The sequence below is a fragment of the Heptranchias perlo genome, chromosome 13 (assembly GCF_035084215.1).
Source record: "Heptranchias perlo isolate sHepPer1 chromosome 13, sHepPer1.hap1, whole genome shotgun sequence".
Taxonomy (NCBI): domain Eukaryota; kingdom Metazoa; phylum Chordata; class Chondrichthyes; order Hexanchiformes; family Hexanchidae; genus Heptranchias; species Heptranchias perlo.
In genome coordinates, this window is record NC_090337.1 from 17,055,655 (window position 1) to 17,076,360 (window position 20,706).

General features: G+C 42.1%; 2 protein-coding genes across 2 annotated transcripts in view; both read left to right on the plus strand.

Moving 5' to 3' along the window:
* The first annotated feature begins 4,369 nt into the window (after window positions 1-4,369).
* Window positions 4,370-5,392, plus strand: LOC137331750 (membrane progesterone receptor epsilon-like). The gene has a single exon (XM_067995732.1). The coding sequence runs from the start codon at window positions 4,370-4,372 to the stop codon at window positions 5,390-5,392; it is 1,023 nt and encodes a 340-aa protein (XP_067851833.1).
* Window positions 5,393-8,568: 3,176 nt separating this feature from the next.
* The window catches only part of atr (ATR serine/threonine kinase), an 81,829-nt gene continuing 69,691 nt past the window's right edge, over window positions 8,569-20,706 (plus strand). Inside the window, exons 1-6 of the mRNA XM_067995047.1 lie at window positions 8,569-8,724; window positions 13,125-13,216; window positions 14,458-14,625; window positions 15,842-16,743; window positions 18,330-18,517; window positions 19,845-20,036. Coding sequence (XP_067851148.1) covers window positions 8,666-8,724; window positions 13,125-13,216; window positions 14,458-14,625; window positions 15,842-16,743; window positions 18,330-18,517; window positions 19,845-20,036 — 1,601 coding nt within the window. The 5' untranslated portion in view covers window positions 8,569-8,665. The remainder of the gene's footprint in view (window positions 8,725-13,124; window positions 13,217-14,457; window positions 14,626-15,841; window positions 16,744-18,329; window positions 18,518-19,844; window positions 20,037-20,706) is intronic.

Sequence of the window (20,706 nt, forward strand, 5' to 3'; positions counted from 1 at the left end):
TCTCTTGTTGGAGATGGTCATTGCCTGGCACTTATCTGGCGCGAATGTTACTTGCCACTTATCAGCCCAAGCCTGGATGTTGTCCAGGTCTTGCTGCATGCAGGCTCGGACTGCTTCATTATCTGAGGGGTTGCGAATGGAACTGAAAACTGTGCAGTCATCAGCGAACATCCCCATTTCTGACCTTATGATGGAGGGAAGGTCATTGATGAAGCAGCTGAAGATGGTTGGGCCTCGGACACTGCCCTGAGGAACTCCTGCAGCAATGCCCTGGGGCTGAGATGATTGGCCTGCAACAACCACTACCATCTTCCTTTGTGCTAGGTATGACTCCAGCCACTGGAGAGTTTTCCCCTTGATTCCCATTGACTTCAATTTTACTAGGGCTCCTTGGTGCCACACTCGGTCAAATGCTGCCTTGATGTCAAGGGCAGTCACTCTCACCTCACCTCTGGAATTCAGCTCTTTTGTCCATGTTTGGACCAAGGCTGTAATGAGGTCTGGAGCCGAGTGGTCCTGGCGGAACCCAAACTGAGCATCGGTGAGCAGGTTATTGTTGAGTAAGTGCCGCTTGATAGCACTGTCGACGACACCTTCCATCACTTTGCTGATGATTGAGAGTAGACTGATGGGGCGGTAATTGGCCGGATTGGATTTGTCCTGCTTTTTGTGGACAGGACATGCCTGGGCAATTTTCCACATTGTCGGGTAGATGCCAGTGTTGTAGCTGTACTGGAACAGCTTGGCTAGAGGCGCAGCTAGTTCTGGAGCACAAGTCTTCAGCACTACAGCTGGGATGTTGTCGGGGCCCGTAGCCTTTGCTGTATCCAGTGCACTCAGCCGTTTCTTGATATCACGTGGAGTGAATCGAATTGGCCGAAGACTGGCTTCCGTGATGGTGGGGATATCGGGAGGAGGCTGAGATGGATCATCCACTCGGCACTTCTGGCTGAAGATGGTTGCAAACGCTTCAGCCTTGTCTTTTGCACTCACGTGCTGGACTCCGCCATCATTGAGGATGGGGATGTTTGCAGAGCCTCCTCCTCCCGTTAGTTGTTTAATTGTCCACCACCATTCACGACTGGATGTGGCAGGACTGCAGAGCTTTGATCTGATCCGTTGGTTGTGGAATCGCTTAGCTCTGTCTATAGCATGTTGCTTCCGCTGTTTAGCATGCATGTAGTCCTGAGTTGTAGCTTCACCAGGTTGGCACCTCATTTTTAGGTACGCCTGGTGCTGCTCCTGGCATGCTCTTCTACACTCCTCATTGAACCAGGGTTGATCCCCTGGCTTGTTGGTAATGGTAGAGTGAGGAATATGCCGGGCCATGAGGTTACAGATTGTGCTGGAATACAATTCTGCTGCTGCTGATGGCCCAAAAGATTATGGCCAGTACCTTCGCAATTTCCACCCTTACTTCCCTCAGCAACCTAGGATGCATCCCATCCGGACCGGGTGACTTAAATACTTTAAGTACAGCTAGCCTTTGAAGTACCTCTTCTTTATCAATTTTTAGCCCATCCAGTATCTCAACTCTATCTTCCTTTTCTGAGAATCTGGCAGCATCTTCTTCCTTGGTAAAGACAGATGCAAAGTACTCATTTAGTACCTCAGCCACCCCCTCCATGAATAAATCTCCTTTATGGTCCCTAATCGGCCCCACTCCTCCTCTTACTACCCGTTTGCTGCACATGCTTGTAGAAGACTTTTCGATTCCCTTTTATGTTGGCCGTCAGTCTATTCTCATATTCTCTCTTTCCCCTCTTATTTCCTTTCTCACTTCCCTTCTGAACTTTCTATATTCTGTGCAAGAATCACAAGATAATAAATTGATCTGAAGTGAATAGATACTTAGCATTTTCATGAGTACAAAGAGGAGTCTTTTATCTTCCCCATGCAAAAATATGATCTAAACTGATGACATCTGCCCTGTATGTATTAAAAAAAGTCCGCCTCCATTTTTTCTTTTCCCTCCCCACTTTTCTTGTCTTTCAGTGGTAGCACTCTCGCCTCTGAGTCAAAAAATCGTGGATTCAAGCCCCATCCCAGAGACGAGAGTGCATAATCCAGGCTGGCACTTTAGTGCAGTATTGAGGGAACGCTGAACTGTCAGAGGTGCCATCTTTTGGATGAGACATTAACCCGAAGTCCCGTCTGCCCTCTCAGGTGGCTGTAAAAGATCCCAAGGCACTATTCAAAGAAGAGCAGGGGGATTCTCCCGATTTTCTGGCCATCATTTATGCTTCACCCAACACCTAAAACAGATTATCTGGTCATTATTTCATTGCTGTTTGTGGGACCTTGCTGTGTGCAAATTGGCTGCCGCATTTTCTACATTACAACATTGACTACACTTCAAAAATACTCAATTGGCTGTAAAGTGCTTGGAGATGTCCTGATGCCCTGAATGGTGCAATATAAATGCAAGTTTGTTCTTCCTTTCTTTCATTTTTTTCTCTCACTGACCTCATTGTATTCTCTCAAAGTGGTTTCTTCTTTCTTCTGTTTATATAGAATTGCATAGAATTTACAGTACAGAATCAGGCCATTGGTCCAACAGATCTATGCCAGTGTTTATGGTCCACATGAGCCTCATCCCACCTTACTTTACCTCACCATATCAAGATATCCTTCTATTCCTTTCTCCCTCATGTACTTATCTAGCTTTCCCTTAAATCCATCTATGCTTTCGCCTCAACTACTCCATGTGGTAGCAAGTTCCACATTCCAACCACTCTCTAAGTAAAGAAGGTTCTCCTGAATTCCCTACTGGATTTATTGGTGACTATCTTATATTTATGGCCCCTAGTTTTGGATTTCCCCACAATTGGAAACATCTTTTCCATGTCTACCCTGTCGAACCCCATCATAACTTTAAAGACTTTTATCAGGTCACCTCTCAGCCTTCTCTTTTCTAGAGAAAAGAGCGCCAGCCTTATCAGTCTTTCCTGATGGTTATAACCTTGCAGTTCATCCGTGTAAATCTTTTTTGCACCTATTCTAGTACTTCTATATCCATTTTGTAATATGGAGACCAGAACTGTGCACAGTATTCTAAGTGTGATCTAACCAAGGTTCTATATAAGTTCAACATAACTTCTCTGCTTTTGAATTCTATGCCTCTAGAAATGAACCCCAGAGCTTTGTCTGCATTGCTTATGGTTTTGTTAACCTGCGCTGCTACTTTTAATGATTTGTGAATCTGTACCCCTCGATCCTTTTGCGCCTCTACCCCATCTAAACTCATATTTTCCAAGGAGTATGTGGTCTCCTTTTTCCTTTCACCAAAATGCACCACCTCACACTTACCCACATTGAAATTAATTTGCCATTTACACGCCCATTCTGCAAATTTGTTAATGTCCTCTTGTACTTTGTCACAGTCTTCCTCAGTATTAACTATACCCCTCAACTTGGTGTCGTCCACAAATTTTGAAATTGTCCTTCCTATTCTGAGTCCAAGTCATTTATGTAAATGGTGAACAACACTGGTCCCAGCACTGATCCCTGTGGAACACCACTTCCCACTCTCTGTCAGTCTGAGTAACTAACTTTAACCCCTACTGTCTGTGTTCTGTTTTGTAGCCAATTTGCTATCCATTCTGCTACTGGTCCGCTGACTCCACATGCTCTGACCTTAGTCACGAGTCTACTATGTGGTACCTTACCAAAAGCTTTTTGAAAGTCCAGGTATATTACATCTACTACATTACCTTTGTCTACTCTTTCTGTTACTTCTTCAAAAATTCAATAAGGTTGGTCAAGCATGGCCTTCCCTTTTGAAGTCCGTGCTGACTATTCTTTATTATATTTTTGGCTTCTAGATGTTTTCTATTACATCTTTGAGTAAAGATTCCATTATCTTTCCTACCACTGATGTTAAGCTAACTGGTGGTCCAGTTCCCTGGATTTGTTCTATCTCTCTTTTTGAATATAGGAATAATATTAGCATTGTTTATCTTTGCCCTTTAGTTTTCCATTTATATTTTTTCACAATTAAATACAATGGAATAAATTGTGCAACTCAGCCTCCAACTTTCCCTCTAACTCGGTGGAGAACTTGCCACCTGCTCAGCACCTTTTGTGACATCACAAAAGCAAGTGTTCTGGCAACAGCAAGTGTACATAACAGCTGTGTGGAATGTCCAATCTGTCACTCCCTGCTCATTTGCCTCAAGATGCTGACCATCGCAATCTTGCTGAAAACAATCTTTTTTTTAAACTCGTGCATCGATGTGTATATTCTGTTTACACATCTGAATAAAAAGTAGAATCATGAACAGCCAGCTCAATAAGGAGAAAGAGATTTTATCGAACTTTTCCTCTAAATTATTATTGGTAATGGTAATAACAGTCAATTATCAGTAAGATGCCTAGCAGAAGGAACTCCGCTTTCCTTGTGTGTGAAGATGTGCCCTATGGAATGCGTGAGTGCTTCATAGTTTCAAGATACCGAAGGCCGAATTCCACTGTAATGGAGTGTTTGCGTTCCATCTTTCTCCCAACAAATGAAACATTTAACTTTTGGACTCATTACATCCCGTTGCTTTTCTTTCTGTATAAGTTTTATCATTTCCTTTTCAAGAATATGGAGTTTAGCTATGATCATCCATTTCTTTTGCCGATGTGGTGCTTTGCCTTTGGTGTCTCAGTGGTCTTAGCTGAGAGCTGTGCCGCCCATGTATTTAACTGTCTGTCACTACAGATACGTGAAACCTTCTACTACATGGATTATGTTGCCTGGAACTTTTATGGGTTTGGATCTGCAATCGCCTGTTGTTATTATATATTCCCACTACTGACTGTGATGAATCCTACTCTGGTGACTCAGTTGCTGGAACAGAATGGACGATGTACAGAATACAGTATTTTGGTCAAGTTATACTCTGTTTTATGTATTCCTGTAACATTCTTATTGCTCATTTTTTGCACCATTGCTATTTGCAAAAGTTATCTTGATTGGGCACGGTATCGCTACGTGATTAGAGCAATTGTGTTTGCCATACCACTTAGTGTGACAGTGCCCATAGCCATAGATACAGTTTTTTTTGAACTTTACCGAAAAAATCCAATCATATTTTTTCATTTTTGTAGACAACGCACATGGCTACTGTTGGCAATTGTTTTCAACGTGAGCAGAATTCCAGAGAGGATTTGGCCAGGCCAATTTGATGTTATAGGACAGAGCCATCAGTGGTTCCATCTATTTAGTTTCCTGACTATTTATGATCAACTGTGCTATTTTGAATATGGATTTAATAGTTTGGTTAAGTCTCCATCAACCTTCCCACTGTTTGCTGACACAATGGGGGCAATGTTGCTTTTGTTAGTTAGCTTTGCATTGGTGATTAAAAGATTTGCTAAGTATCCACCTGCTTGTGTACAAAATTAATAAAATATTAAACTTTGATGATATGGGTGACATGAAGATTGTGAACCTAACAAATCTTGCCTACTTCCAGGAACACCGCAATTGTTTCTTTCATTTGACCAAAAATGGAACATCTATTAAAATTATGAGATCCCAGAGGCAAGGAGATGCCCATTTAGATGGAAACCATGCACGAAAATTTTAATCAGCATAGGTCAAAATAATTTAGGATTTTGTTTGGTTTGGAAGTGCAAGCTTGATGGGCCAAATGCCTTTCCTTATCCCATGACTCCTTATAGTCATAGAGATTCATTCCTTTTGCGCAGTGTTCCTTTTATCTCACTTATCTTGCCCCCCTTAACAGAATTTCATTACCAAATTTCTTTCCTTAGAATGCAATCTGTCCCATTCCTTTTATTTTAAAGTATGAGTGCTGAGTCTTGGCAGGCTATTCAACCACAGGGAATATCAGAACTGAGCCCAACTGGCCTTTCCTCTGACCAGATCATAAATAATTATAAGAACAACTATTATTTTTATAACTGTTCATTATTCATTGTTTATTCACATTAAAACCAGATTGAATCATAAAGTTAACTTCAGAAGGGAAGGGATACTCAAGGTGAGAACTATTGGCGCATGTTACTTGAGGTATTGGAGCAGGAGAAATATCATGGGTTTTTTGTGAACAGGTCACTAAAATCATTACCTCAATGTACCCAGGCTTTTAAAAAAGCAAACAGAATGTTGTATAGCAAAGGATATAACATATAAATCCAGAGAGGTAATTTTAAAATTGTATTTGGTCCTGGTGAGACCACATTTGGAGTACTGCATGCAGTTTTGGTCTCCCTGTTTCAAAAAGGATAATCAAAAAGGAGGGGGTACAGAGAAGGGCTACATAGTTGAACCCAGGCCTTAAGAGAATGACTACCCTGGGACTTTCCTCTCTTGAAAAGAAAAAACGGTGAGGGGATATAATGGAAGTATTCAAAATTATGAAAGGTCTGGCCAATTTGGATCCAAGTAAGCTTTTCTGCAGTTGTACGGAATTTTTATTAAAAGGGTGGTAAATGTGTGAAACAGATTATCGGCACAGGTGGTGGAACAAGAAACCTTAATAGGTTTCAAGAAGAAACTAAAAAGTTCTCGTCAACAAATGGGATTTAGAGTTATTAGAAATACACCAAAGGAATACAGTGGATGGATGGCTCGATGGGCCGAAGGTCTTCTCCGGCCTGAAACTGTTAAGATGTTATTACATATTTTAATTTTGTTTTAGATTATTTATAATGGTGCCCATATTTTAATATGGCACTTTGTCATGTTAATGACTTGTGAATAAAAAATGAAGCTTGCTCCAATGTGTATTTTTAAACCCACACTGAGGAAGATGGAGTTTACACTGCAGTCTGGGATCTGCAGTTCGGGTGTGAAACTATCAGTTACTGGGGGTTTCACCTCAGCATCTCCAGAGCAATCCATTCAAAGATCACTGACAACAATTTCTGTTCTTGCACCAACTTCGGCATTACAGCAGAGCAGAAATATTTGCTAAAACTGATATGTAAATGCACCCTTAATCTCTTTGTATTTTCTGTTGCAGTATATCAGCATTCTTCTGGACTCCATAGCAAAACGTTGGCCCAGATTTTGCTGCAAAAATAACGGCGTCTGACCGGCATAAGCCGTTATTAATGCACAGATCGGCCAGCAATACGTGGTGAGGAAGAGATGCCCTGTGAATTGCGAATTGCTAAAAGTTGCAGGCCTATTTGCGCCGCTCCACCGTTAGCTTTGCGAAAACAGCATCTCGTACTTAACATCCCTGTGATTTTCATGAAGTTGCTGCATTTGCACATTAATTGCCCATTAAACTTGCCACTGAAAGTTGTCTAGTAATTAACAGCATAAGTACCTTTTTAATGACATGATAATTGTTAATGCCTGCCAATCAACCTCTATTGTCTAGAAAGTGAACAATTATAATTGTAGATTCTCATTCCTTCAGGTTGTGAATTGCTTTAGAATTTAAAACTGTCAAATTAAAAAAAATCTTACTTTCCTTTGTCTCTTTTTTCTCTCTTAATCCAATCTTTCTTTCCCTCTTTATTTCTCTTTCTGTACCTAATTTAACTCTAATTCACGCTCCTTCTCAGTCCTTTCTCTGTTTATTTCTCAATTATTTAATCTGATTGGTTAAGGAGATACACCATTTGTCTCTTTGTTCATCAAGGTCCCAGATGCCCGGTTATCATCGCCGCGTCGTAATCAGCTCGCACTTCCAGCTACTTTGTGAGCAAAAATTTTTTAAACCTAAACATGCACGACCAAGTCTATCTCATAGGGCACACCGCGAGATGTTACGCTCCAGCAAAATCTGGGCCAATGGTTAGTGGATCAGTGTTGCTCAGTGTTGCTCAAACTGCTGCTCCCTAGTTTCTGTTGCTGTTCTGGCTCATTTGTTGGTGATGCTTTGTCTTTCTCGACTGACCACAGCTTTTCCAACCCACTTCCTCACATATCCCAGACTTCTTCAATCTACCTACTCATAGACCCTAGACACATCTTGAGTTCAAGAGCCTCGTATCATTTGCAGTTTGTACAGAGAAACCGCAGTTACACCGTGCTTCCTGCATTGGTGCAACGTACAAAGAACATCACACAGACATGGTAAAATTGCCCCATTAGAGTTTATTGTGCTAATGTAGAGGCTGCGCGGACTAGGGTAAAATGTGTGCATATTATATAAACAGAGCTGCCTTCAAAATCTTCCTCAAAACCTATTCTATTGACTATGCTTGCCATCCGTTCTCTTCTGTGAAGTGCCTTGGGCTGATTGCACAACCCCCGTGGAATAAAACATATGCATGTGAGATGAATGCACCTTTTATTGTTTTTTTGGGAGACCGCCGACCTCGATAAACTTTGACGATTGCACCAACCCATTCTTTGAGTGCACGCTTTCCCGGGCCGGGAGTGGGGTGGGCGGGGTCAGGCAGGCAGGCAGGCAGCGCGCGCGGTCCTCCTTCCCTGACCCGGGTGACCCCCGGAGTGGGCGGGGTCAGCCAGGCAGGCAGCGCGCGCGCGCGGTCCTCCTTCCCTGACCCGGGTGACCCCCGGAGTGGGCGGGGTCAGGCTGGTAGCGCGCGCTGTGCGGTTCCCCTCTCTCTCTCTCTCTCATTCGGTGGAGTCGGGCTCGATTGGGACTTAACTGTGTTCGGGAACCGGAAAAATAATAACATTAATAATTAAGCCCCTAAGACTGTTACTGAGGAGAATAGTGTTCTAAGGATGTCCGAGCAGGGGCTGGAGATGGCCTCCATCCTGCCGGCCCTGCGGGAGCTGGAGAGGTGAGCTCTACACTAAACTGCATTAAAGGGGAAAGCAGCACTGATTTAATCCCTTCCCCCGCACTGTGTTCATGGAGAGACTAGGCCCAGGCGGCCGGCCCCTCGAGTTTGGGGAGCATTCGCCCCGTCAGTGGCATCTGGCCCTCCCTCAGCTCCTGAAGCAGCTTTCACTGACAGGCATTATATAAATTGCATTAACCCTTTAACTTTATTATATTTGTTTTACATTCTCACGATGTCAGAGGCTTTTTTTTTAGTAAATAAAATCGAATTTAATCTCAAATATAAACTTTTCTTTAAAGTGATCTTACACAACCTAACAGCGAATGTACATGTCAATTAATTACAGCCCCTAATGTAACTAAAATTTTACTTTTGGGTGATGGGGAGGAATATGCATTTGTTTGCTGGTAAGCAGGGTTCTCTGCTCTTGATCGTTCCAATGCAATATTATACCCCATTTCTATTACGGGCTTAAGCACTGCCCTGAGAGACAAGATGTGGAGATGCCGGTGATGGACTGGGGTTGACAATTGTAAACAATTTTACAACACCAAGTTATAGTCCAGCAATTTTATTTTAAATTCACAAGCTTTCGGAGATTTTCTCCTTCCTCAGGCAAATGAGAGACAAAGCAGTGCTGAAAGTCAGGACCACCATAGGTGCTTTTACATTTACCGCTTCTGTTGTTCATATCATGGTGTCTGTATGCCAACTCTCCATGGCAGCTGTGGCTCAGTGGTAGCACTCTCGCCTCTGATTCAGAAGTTTGTGGGTTCAAGCCCTACTCCAGGACTTGAGCACAAAATGTAGATACACCAGCGCAGTACTGAGGGAGTGCTGGACTGTCGGAGGGGTCAGACACTTTATAGGATGAGATGTTAAACTGAGGGCCCCGTCTGCGCGCTCGGGTGGACGTAGAAGATCCCATGGCACTATTTCGAAGAAGAGCAGGGGAGTTCACTCTGGTGTCCTGGTCAATACTTATCCCTCAACCAACATCACGAAAACAGATGATCAGACCATTACCACGTTGTTTGTGAGACGTTGCTATGCGCAAATTGACTACAACAGTGACTATACTTCAAAAAAGTACTTTGTTGGCTGTAAAGCACTTTGGGATATCCTGAGGTCACGACAGAATTGGGAGATTGTGAGTCGATGTAAGTCAGCTTGGACAGGAGCGATGGGCAAGTGGGACCTGATGCATGAAAGGATACAGGCAGTAGAGTTTTGGATGAGCTCAAGTTTATGCAGGATGGAGAATGGGAAGCCAGACAGGAGAGCATTGGAACAGTCGTGTCTGAAATTGACAGGCGTCTATGTGGGTTTCAATGGCTGATGGGCTGAGATGGGGCAGCGGCAAGCAACGATACAGAGGTGGAAGTAGGTGGTCTTTTGACAGAGAGGATATGGGGTTGGAAACTCAGCTCGGGATCAAATATGACACTGAGGTTGATGACAGTCTGATTCAGCCTGAGGCAGGGATGGAGTTTGCAGTGGTGGCTTAAAAGATGGCTTTGATCTTCCCAATGTTTAAGTGGAGGAAATTGCAGCTCATCCAATAATGGATATCGGACAATCAGTCTGGCAGTGGAGGGATCAAGAGGTGGTGGAGAGAGAGCTTTGCACCATCATTGTACATGTGGAAGCTGCCCCCATATCTTTGGATGATGTCACAAAGGGTAGCATGTAGATGAGGGGGAGACCAAGGATTGATCTGTGGAGGATTCCTAAGATGACAATGCAGGGGTTAGAAGGGAAGCCATTGCTAGTGATGCTCTGGCTGTGTTCAGATAGGTAAAAGAAAAGCAAATACTTGCGTTTTACATCCACAGAAGGTTGCAAAACGCTTCACAGCCAAGGAGTTATTAACTTTTGAGTTATAGTCACTGTGGTAATGTAGGCAAACGCAGCAACCAATTTGCATACAGCAAAGTCCCACAAACAGCAATGAGGTAAATGACCAGCTAATCCGTTTTTAGTGAAGTTGTTTAAGGGCCAGCACACTGGGAAAACTCCCCTGTTCTAGGAACATAGGAACAGGAGTAGACTATTGAGCCCCTCGTGCCTGCTCTGCCATTTGATAAGATCATGGCTGATCTGTGATCTAACTCCATATACCTGCCTTTGGCTCATATCCCTTAATACCTTTGGTTGCCAAAAAGCTATCTGTCTTTAGCAATTGAGTTAGTATCAATTGCCATTTGCGGAAGAGAGTTCCAAACTTCTACCACCCTTTGTGTGTAGAAATGTTTTCTAATCTCACTCCTGAAAGGTCTGGCTCTAATTTTTAGACTGTGCCCCCTACTCCTAGAATCCCCAACCAGCGGAAATAGTTTCTCTCTATCTACCCTATCTGTTCCCCTTAATATCTTATAAACTTCGATCAGATCACCCTTAACCTTCGAAACTCCAGAGAATACAACCCCAATTTGTGTAATCTCTCCTCGTAACTTAACCCTTGAAGTCCGGGTATCATTCTAGTAAACCTACGCTGCACTCCTTCCAAGGCCAATATGTCCTTCCGACGGTGCAGTGCCCAGAACTGCGCACAGTACTCCAGATGCGGTCTAACCAGGGTTTTGTATAGCTGCAGCATAACTTCTGCCCCCTTGTACTCTAGTCCTCTAGATATAAAGGTCAGCATTCCATTAGCCTTCTTGATTATTTTCGGCACCTGTTCATGACACTTCAATGATCTATGTACCTGAACCCCTAAGTCCCTTTGGACGTGCACTGTTTTTAACTTTTTACGAATAGTGCCATGGAATCTTTTATGTTCACCTGAGTAGAGAGACTGGGCTTTGTTTTCATCTGAGAGATGGCATCTTTGACAGTGGAGCACTCCTTTAGTACTGCAATGACCTGTGGATCTGGATTAGTTTATGAACCTATGACCTCATGGCACAGAAGTAAGAGTGCTACCATTGAGGCAAGCTGACACAATAAGAGTGGGACCAATCTAGGGTCGTCCCACTGAGGTGGACAGTGGAGGAGAGGCACTGGAGGAAGATAGTGTAGTCGATTGTGGCAGAAGCTGCAGAAGGGTTTGGAGGATGGGAAGCGATAATGTACCACTGTCACAACAGTGAATATCATTTGTGATTTTGGTTAAAGTCGTTTTGATGCTGTGGGAAGGATGGTAATATGATTGGAAGTATGCAAATTGGAAGTTGAGGGAGAGATGAGTATGGATTTGGAAGACGGCACCATGTTCAAAGATATTGGAGAAGAAAGGTTGGAGGTGGAGCGATAGTTTGTAAGGATGTAGAGGTTGAGGGAGAGGGGGTGGCAGTGGTGATTTTGAGATTGAGAGGGATGGTGACTGATGAAAGGGAACCGTTTACAACAGGTAGCACGAGGACCAGGAAGGGGAGCCAGGTGGCCAGCAGTTTAGTGGGAATGGAGGCAAGGGATCAGGAAGTGGACAGGATGAGCTTGGAGAGGGCATCTGGGGTGGGGGAAGGGAGATATGCAAGAGAAATTTGGAAAGGTGGGGGATAAGTCTAGGGTAGGTGTGGTCATATTGGTGGGGAGGTTTGGCTTGGACAAATGGAAGGGGGAGAGCAGCAGAGGTAGTTCAAATGATGGTCTCTGAATTGGTGACAAAGAAGTCCATGAGCTCCTCGCACTTGTTAGAGTTGTGGGTGTAATAGGCACGGAGAGGTTATACTTATGATGAATTGAAGTATCCCAATGATGTGCAAATAGATTGTTTACAGGGCGTGACACTGTGAGTATTCTGCACAGTTCTAGTCTCCATATTATAAAAAGGATAGAGGCATTGGAGAGGGTGCAAAAAAGATTCACATGGATGATACCAAAACTGAGAGGATATACTTATAAGGAAAGGCTGAAGAGGCTGGGACTCTTTTCTCTAGAAAAGAGAAGGCTGAGGGGTGACCCGAAAGAGGTTTTTAAAATAATGATAGGGATTGATAGGGTAGACGTAGAGAAAATGTTTTCACTTGTGGGGGAGTCCAAAACTAGAGGTCATAAATAGAAAATAGTCGCTAATAAATCCAATAGGGAATTCAGGAGAAACTTCTTTACCCAAAGAGTGGTAAGAATGTGGAATGCGCTACCACATGGAGTAGTTGAGACAAATAGCATAGATGCATTTAAGGGGAAGCTAGATAAGCACACGAAGGAGAAAGGAATAGAAGGGTATCCTGCTCGGGTTATTTGAAGTAGGGAGGGAGGAGGCTCATGTGGAGCATTAACGCCGGCATTGACCAGTTGGGCCAAATGGCCTTTTTCTGTGATGTAACTCGATATAACTCAATGAACAGGCAAGTTCCTTGAACTTGAATTTATAACCTGCTTTAGATTATATCGAAAAGCAGGCCATAATATATTGTAACTTGACAAACTGCTGGTTCTTCTACTCCAAACAGTGCCAGTCCAGAAGATTACAATACAGTGGTGCAGAAACCAAGACAGATTCTTTGTCAGTTTGTTGACAAGATGCTGACAGATGTGGATGTTGGTAAGTACTTTGTTCCCCTCTATTACTTGTAGCAATGGTACAATGTTAGGTATCGGTAACGAGCTGTGTATTTAAAGGAGGGGGTTATCTCTAGCTGCTTCTAGCAGTAAATAGCTTTATCTCTAAATATCATCTACAGACAATACAGTAAATAAAAACTATTACTATAAAGGTTTGTATATCCTCAGCTGAGTTTGGGTCTGAGGAGTTGCAGACTCTGTTATATTGTACCACGGTCACAACAGTGAATATCATTTGTGATTTTGGTTAAAGTCGTTTTGATGCTGTGGGAAGGACGGTAACATGATTGGAAGTATGCAAATTGGAAGTTGAGGGAGAGATGAGTATGGATTTGGAAGACGGCACCATGTTCAAAGATCCTGTTATTGGAGTGGAGGCCAGGCGCTCCCCATAACAGGAAGAGTCAAACTAAGATTGCTGTCCTGCATCTTGTATTTTGTTCACATTACATTGGTGGAGGTCTGCATGCCCTCCTGTTTGAGGAAAAAATTGTACAAAATCTTATCCTTACCCAGACATCAGTTGAAAATAAGGATATTGGATGACATGGGATCTGCGAGCATTGGTAATTTGATGCATTGTCATACAGTGGCAGCTTCATTTCTGCAACCTCTCCACATAGCAAATTCCAAATCTCAGTTTCCCTGGAGTGTTGGAGCAAGGGGTGGGAAGAAGTGTTGATTAACCAAACCAGTCCAATTTATTGCAGATTTGGTTTGAATTTGTGCTATTGTCACAAATACTACTTTTTAGGGACTTCGAAAATGGTCATGTTGCAAGCATAATTGTGGATTTGCAAAATCTTGTTTTTTTTCCCCCTACAGCACTTTAAAAAAAAATATATAGTTGGAATTGCAGATTAAGCTTAGTTCCTTGTATGTGGTCTGTTCCATTGCTAAATTTTGCAATAAAGTAAATTATCTCAGTGCTGTAGGCTCTTAGAACAGCAGGTGATTTTGTAATAGGAAATAACTATCGGTATATATTCTAATATTCAACAGCGGATGAAAATCTGACACAGTTGCAACTATTATGTCGCAATCAGTGAGGATCTGATTGACTGCACGAAGCATCCTGGCTGTCAATCATGATGCTAGCTGCTGACAAAAGAAATTCCCAGAAATTGCCCCATGATAGCTATATTATGAAAGAGAATACTACATAGACCCAATTATCCATTAGTGGGTGCATAAAACTATCACTTTTTGTCTAAATTCCAGTTGCTTTGGAGCTTTCAAAGAAGACAGACACTCAGCCAACATGTGTGATGTTGCTGGATTTTATTAAACACATTATGAAGTCCTTTCCTCTTATGTTTGTGAGCACCTCACGAAAGCCAACTAAAGAAATTCAGCGGCTCAGCAGTGATGATGAGTGCAGTTGTATCGGTGAGTGAATATGGAAACTACAGAAACATAAGTATAGCCTGTCGATGTTTTAATACCAGTGTTACAGATCGATCTTGGTTATTAATCTTATAGTACTGTGCCTCAAAATTTTTATGTTTAATTTTTGCAGTGTTTGCCAAATTGAGTTTAAATGATGCAGTGAAACTTAAAATAACGTATTCCAATAAAATTAGCGACTGTTTTAATTTTTTTCGTGTGAAGCATTTAAATACAGGTCATTTATGCCAGGTGCAAATGAAATTTAAAATGCTGTATTTCAGCTATGACTCTGAGTGCTGCACCTAAAGAATAAATATTGTACAAAAAAAATGAGTGATCAATAATTATACACCAGTAGGCAGTTTTTTGGAACATTGTTTTGTTTTGATAAATGGGGGCTAAAATTAATCGTTCCCAGTAGCGCCAAAAGGGGCCATAGCGAATCGGTAGCCCATTTTACACCGCGCCTGATTTTCTTTTCCATTATTTAATAAAATGGAATATGAACTTTTAGAATAAGTTTTCAGTAGTCTGGTTTATTAGAACTGTGTTGATGGTGAATCCTCATAGTTCTCTTTCTTTAAGGAGCTGTTATTTTCAAACTATTTTAACCATTCCAAGATCATGGTGAGACTTCTCTGTATCATTACATTGGGGTTACATAATTAAAAGTTGAACTGACCTCAATTCAAATAATAATGATTAATAAATTGTTAATTATGTCAAGCTCAATTGGTAAAGATACTCTGTAGTTTATCATAGTCCCATAATTGACCCGGAATGTCCCAGGTTCAATCCCTGTCTGTGCTGAATTAACTGTTGTCAGTCAGGGCAGTAGTGGCCTTGGATCAATGATAACAAATGATTTTAGTATCCTTTGGCAACTTGCTGCTTTGTGACACAGTACTTTGGGCCATGATTACTCAGTGGAACATCAATGTGCTGCACCGTCCTGAAAAGTGATTGTAAAGTATAACAAAAATTGCTACGCCATTTATTCTTCATTTTTTTACTCTTGTTGCAATTATATTCATTTAAACCCACCCTGTATGTTTGTTTCTAATAGCCTAACAGCTGTTGAATCCAGGTAGAGGCACTGGTATCCTTACTGTAGTCTGAATCTGGATTAAATCTGTAGATCTTAAATTAGGCAAGAACTGATGTTTGTCCTGTTTGTAATATATGATCTGATTGTGCCTATTTTTTTTAAATAAAGATTTCAGTAACTGGATTATAACCAGGCTTCTTCGGATTGCTGCAGCCCAAAACTGCCAAGTGCTTCACGACTGTATTGCAAAGATTATACTTTCTTTGCTTTGGCTGTTCAAGAACAAGAATCCCTTCATATTTGGAATACAAACCAAGGAACTGTTCGGCCTCTTTCAAGATCTAATCTGTCTGAGGGAGAAGAACCTGATGATGCACATTAAGGAGGATTCTTGCTTGTGGCCATTCATAGTTAATCGTTATATTGTGGCTAAGAGAGAAAATGCAGGATATTTAACTCCCGCACCTCTTCAGCTGACTTCTGTGTTACAAGTAGAATTATTGGAGGTCATATTACTGAGAATACTTTCTTCGATCCTCTCTAGTGTGTTTTGCAGGAGGCAGCAACTCATCTTATGGGAAATAGGCTGCTCCCTTTTAGAACATGGCAGTCCCAAGATAAAGAGTATCGTGTTGGCCTTGTTATCACAGTTGACAAACCTTGGAGGACCACCACCAGAAGAATTGGCAAATGCATTCTTTACAAATTTTATTGGTCTCTTGAAACTGTTTAAAGAGGCTGACAGGGCTGAATTGGAATTATATGAGGAGCCATATGCTCAGTTGGTCAGAGCACTTTTTCCAGTCAGTACAGAACATCTCACAAGCATGTTTGTGATACAACCAGTTTACCTTAATATGTTAATGGACAAACTAAGTGCCTTTATGGGAGATGGACTGTTGAAATTCATTGAATCTGATAAGTTGAGATCAGCTCTCTGTCACATATTCCAGCACTTTTTGATGTTTGCACCAGCAGGACTTGTGTGTGCAGTGCCAATACAGAAACACCGTGTACATTTAATTTGCAAAGCTTTAACTGAAATGATAGGAACTCAGCCCAAGCAGGAGGTAATTTAAAAAAAGAATTCTTATGTCCTCTTGTGGTTTCCCATCATAAATCGTACTCTGGCAAAGAGAGTTTGCAGATGATTTATTCCCAAGTCTTTGTCAATGGCTTTCTGTAATCAGTAACTATAAGGCCCCACAAGACATCAGGGGTTAACGTTTCCTCTGATTTTCACACTTCCCATGATGAAGTGCCTGGCCTGCATTCTGATAATGGCAGAGATCAGGTCGGGTGTATGACCTGCTCTAGGACTTGAACACACAGACTGGCACTACAGTGCAGCACTGAGGGAATGTAGAGTGGCACTACAGTGCAGCACTGTTAGAGTGTAGACTGGCAATTAAGTGCAGCATTATTGGAGGTACCGCCTTTCAGATGAGATGTTAAACAGAGGTCCTGTCAGCTTCTGACGGTTCAAGTGGAAGTAAAAGATCTTATGGCACAAAGAAGAGCAAGGAATTATCCTGTTGTGCTGGCAACATCATTCTTCAACCAACAGCAGCAAAACAGATTCATTGGTCCTTTATCTCACTGGTCTTTTTGGGATCATGCCTTGTGCAAATTAGTTGAGCTTATGTTTGCGCTGATAACGAGAAAGTCTATCAGGCCCATTTGTGCTCATCCCCATCTTTGGCAGAGTTCACTCCCATTCACCAATCCTATCTTCCTCCCGCCACCCAGGTTTGCCTACATAATAAGACACCAGACTTCAAAATAATTCATTATATTTTAAGTGCTTTGAGACATTGCTGTAAGAAGTGACAAAGTGCTAAATAAATTCAGGTCTGTCTTTTGCACAAAATATTGCTGTTATAAGATTGTGTCGTTAGACTTTCTGTCAGAGAAATTAGCCTATGGTTTAAGGACCATTTTTTTTGAAGGTGGTGGCTGAAACAACAGAACTTTGCTCCTCATTAAATAATGCCATAAGATCTTTAACGTCCAGTTGAATGAGCAGAAGGGGCCTTAGATTAGCAATTGGATTAGGCCAGGTACTTCTGGTGGACCTCCTCTGCCACTTGTAGGTCACCCTGCTTCACCTATCATTCCCTACCTGAGAAGCTGGCAAACAACTGGAACCCAGCTTCTTCAGTGCTGTTCTGACAGTGATCATTAGGAGGTGTGAAAGACTGATGTCAATTGACTCACACTCTGGTTCATTCTTCTGTAGGGACTGACTTTCCTTCTGCTTGGTGCTTCCCCCTAATTTCAGTTGGGATCAGGAATTCACTGGGTAATTGTAAAGATGAACCTGCATTCTGCTATGGCTTGGCATGTAGATGCATCAATGCAGAATACTGGCTAAAGTGCCGGATGTAAGCAATTATTTACTATGCATAATATGTTCAAAGCCATGCAGTGTCAAATCTGGTGCATTGATTGCACTGTAATAAGTAAGCGTCACATCTTCAATGTTGCAGCTGTCTGTAATAAAATCACAATATGTGCCACCCTCAGGCTTGTAAAGGCTGCATGAAGTGTCACCAGTATGATGAATGCTACAGTAATTTGTATAGCTATATTATATTTTATACAATTCTCTTTGTGATTATGTGGTAACTCATCACCTTGGTGCATTGTGTTTCAGTATTTGTTAAGCTGCTTGTATGTAGCAATAAGAGCGGAAGGGATCAGTGTCATACAGGAAATATATAACTGGACCCAGACGCAATTGACACAGGCTCCCGAAACAGATGGAGGGAGTAGCAGTGATGAAGTTCCAGAAAAAAGGCCACGTTTGAGTTTTACTGCACCAAGCATGCAGAAACCAGCTGAGTATGGACAACATTTGTTTTGCTATATACTTTTAAAATTTGTTCATTGTTAACAATCCCTTTTAGGTCTTGTCACACCATAAACTATTTAACTAGCAAAAAAGTTGAACATCAGCTTTGCTATCCAACCGTTCCCTGTTATGACCGATGGGTGTGGGTAAGCTGACTTGCTCTTTTTCCCTCCCTTGTCCTGATTTTGAGAAAAGGTCATAGCTAACATCTAAAACTTGTCATAAGGAAAGTTATATGGAGCAGACTGGCTTACTATGGTAGTGTGCTTTACCACCGGGCTACAATCCAGCCACCTTGTAATTGTATTCGGGGCAAGACAGATAATGACCTCCTCCTGCGTTGGAAGCGTTCTGTTGTCATGAACATTCTGTTTGAGAGCTGGCATATTGTATTTACTTGAAGATAAGGCGATTCACATGAGAAGACTCCCCAACCTCAATTCCAGCCGCAAAATCCCCTCAAAAAATCCATAACCCGCACATAAGACAAGGGTCAAAATTGCAACAGTGTACATACAATAAAAACTTTACCACTCAATAAACTGTAACACTATTAGAAATGCACCACTGTGAATAAGTGTGCTTGATGGATCAAAGCTCTTCTGGCTGATACTGTTACTATGTTACTACTGTATATATGGTAGAACCTTTTAAAGGCGACCACCTGCAGTACTGGCCCCACATATGGTCAAATTCTTGCTAAGTTTAACATCTTGCTCATGCCAAAGCTTTTATCAGCTAACTTAATCACGTTATGATGGCTGGCATCCACACATGCATTTTTTTCTCTCTGTTCTTTCTGATTTCAACCAAAAAATTCCTACCAGCTTTTGCAATTGTGATTCATAAACTCTCATTGCTGGCTGGAGTGCAAGCTCCCACTGTTTTGTTTAAATCTGAGGCAGCCAGGATAGATGCGAGGAGAGGAGCTTTTAAAATCAGCAGTGAGAACTGAGACTTAAGTCAACAGGAAGAGTTTTCATTTAAATATTTCAGTGCTAGAGCAGTGGAACAAAAACTGCTCGGAATGTGCTTGTACAGTGCTGCTGCTGGGTTGACTGTCCTTGGAGTAGCAGTTTACCAACTTCTGACAAAGTTGTTTTGCTAGGAGGGCACACCAGCTGGGGCGAAACTGGAAGGCGTGACCCATGTTTAAGACTCCCTTACTCTGAAACCCCTCCAATCAGTGTTATAAACTGTTGCTCATGGAGAAGCAGCTGATTCTTCATGAAAACAGCTGCAATACTTTTCTTTTCTGAAAACGATTTTCTCATTCTTTTCATGCAAATCCGTTAATAGAGTGTTCATCTCTTGTAGATTTGGTCCAGTGGAAATGAAATTCAAGAGCAAGTTATGGCGGGCACTGTGCGAGAGACTGATGTCATTGATCAGTTTGCTGGAGGAGGTTCAGTCACACAAGACGACTGTAACTGTGTTGGAGGGTATCGTAGTTATATTTCGTTTGGCTGCTCTGTGTACAGCATTCTGTGATCAAGGAGTTCCGGATAGGTACAAAGTATTTATGATTTTATGTTTATACTTTCTCACAGTTTTTTTTGATTCTGTACTTAGGTGTCAGCCGTGGCTCATTGGTAGCACTCTTGTCTCTGAGTCCGAAGGTTGTGGGTCCGATCCCCACTCCAGAGACCTGAGCATAAAATTTAGACTGACACTCCAGTGCAGTACTGAGGGAGTGCTGTACTGTCAGAGGTGCCGTCTTTTGGATGAGATGTTAAACCGAGGCCCCGTCTGCCTTCTCAGGTGAACGTAAAAGATCCCATGGCATCATTTCGAAGAAGAGCATTGCTGTTTGTGGGACCTTGCTGTGTGTAAATTGGCTGCTGTATTTCCTACATTACAGCAGTAACTACACTTCAAAAAGTACTTCATTGGCTGTAAAGCGCGTTAGGGCGTCCTGAAGTTGTGAAAGGTGCTATATAAATGCAAGTCTTTTTTACTTTGGCCTTCTGGTTGTAACATTGTGGGAGGGATTGTGCAAAGAAAGAGGCTCAGAACCAAAACTCTCCCAGCGCCAATTTAAATTCTGGTAATTTGTCACACGGCTTTATAAGTCTCTCTCTTTATACATATGTCTATGTGCTGAAATGGGGACCAGTGTTTCGTCACATATGCAAGCCTAAGTACCAAGCAAAGAATACTTAGGAAGCCATTATTTGCT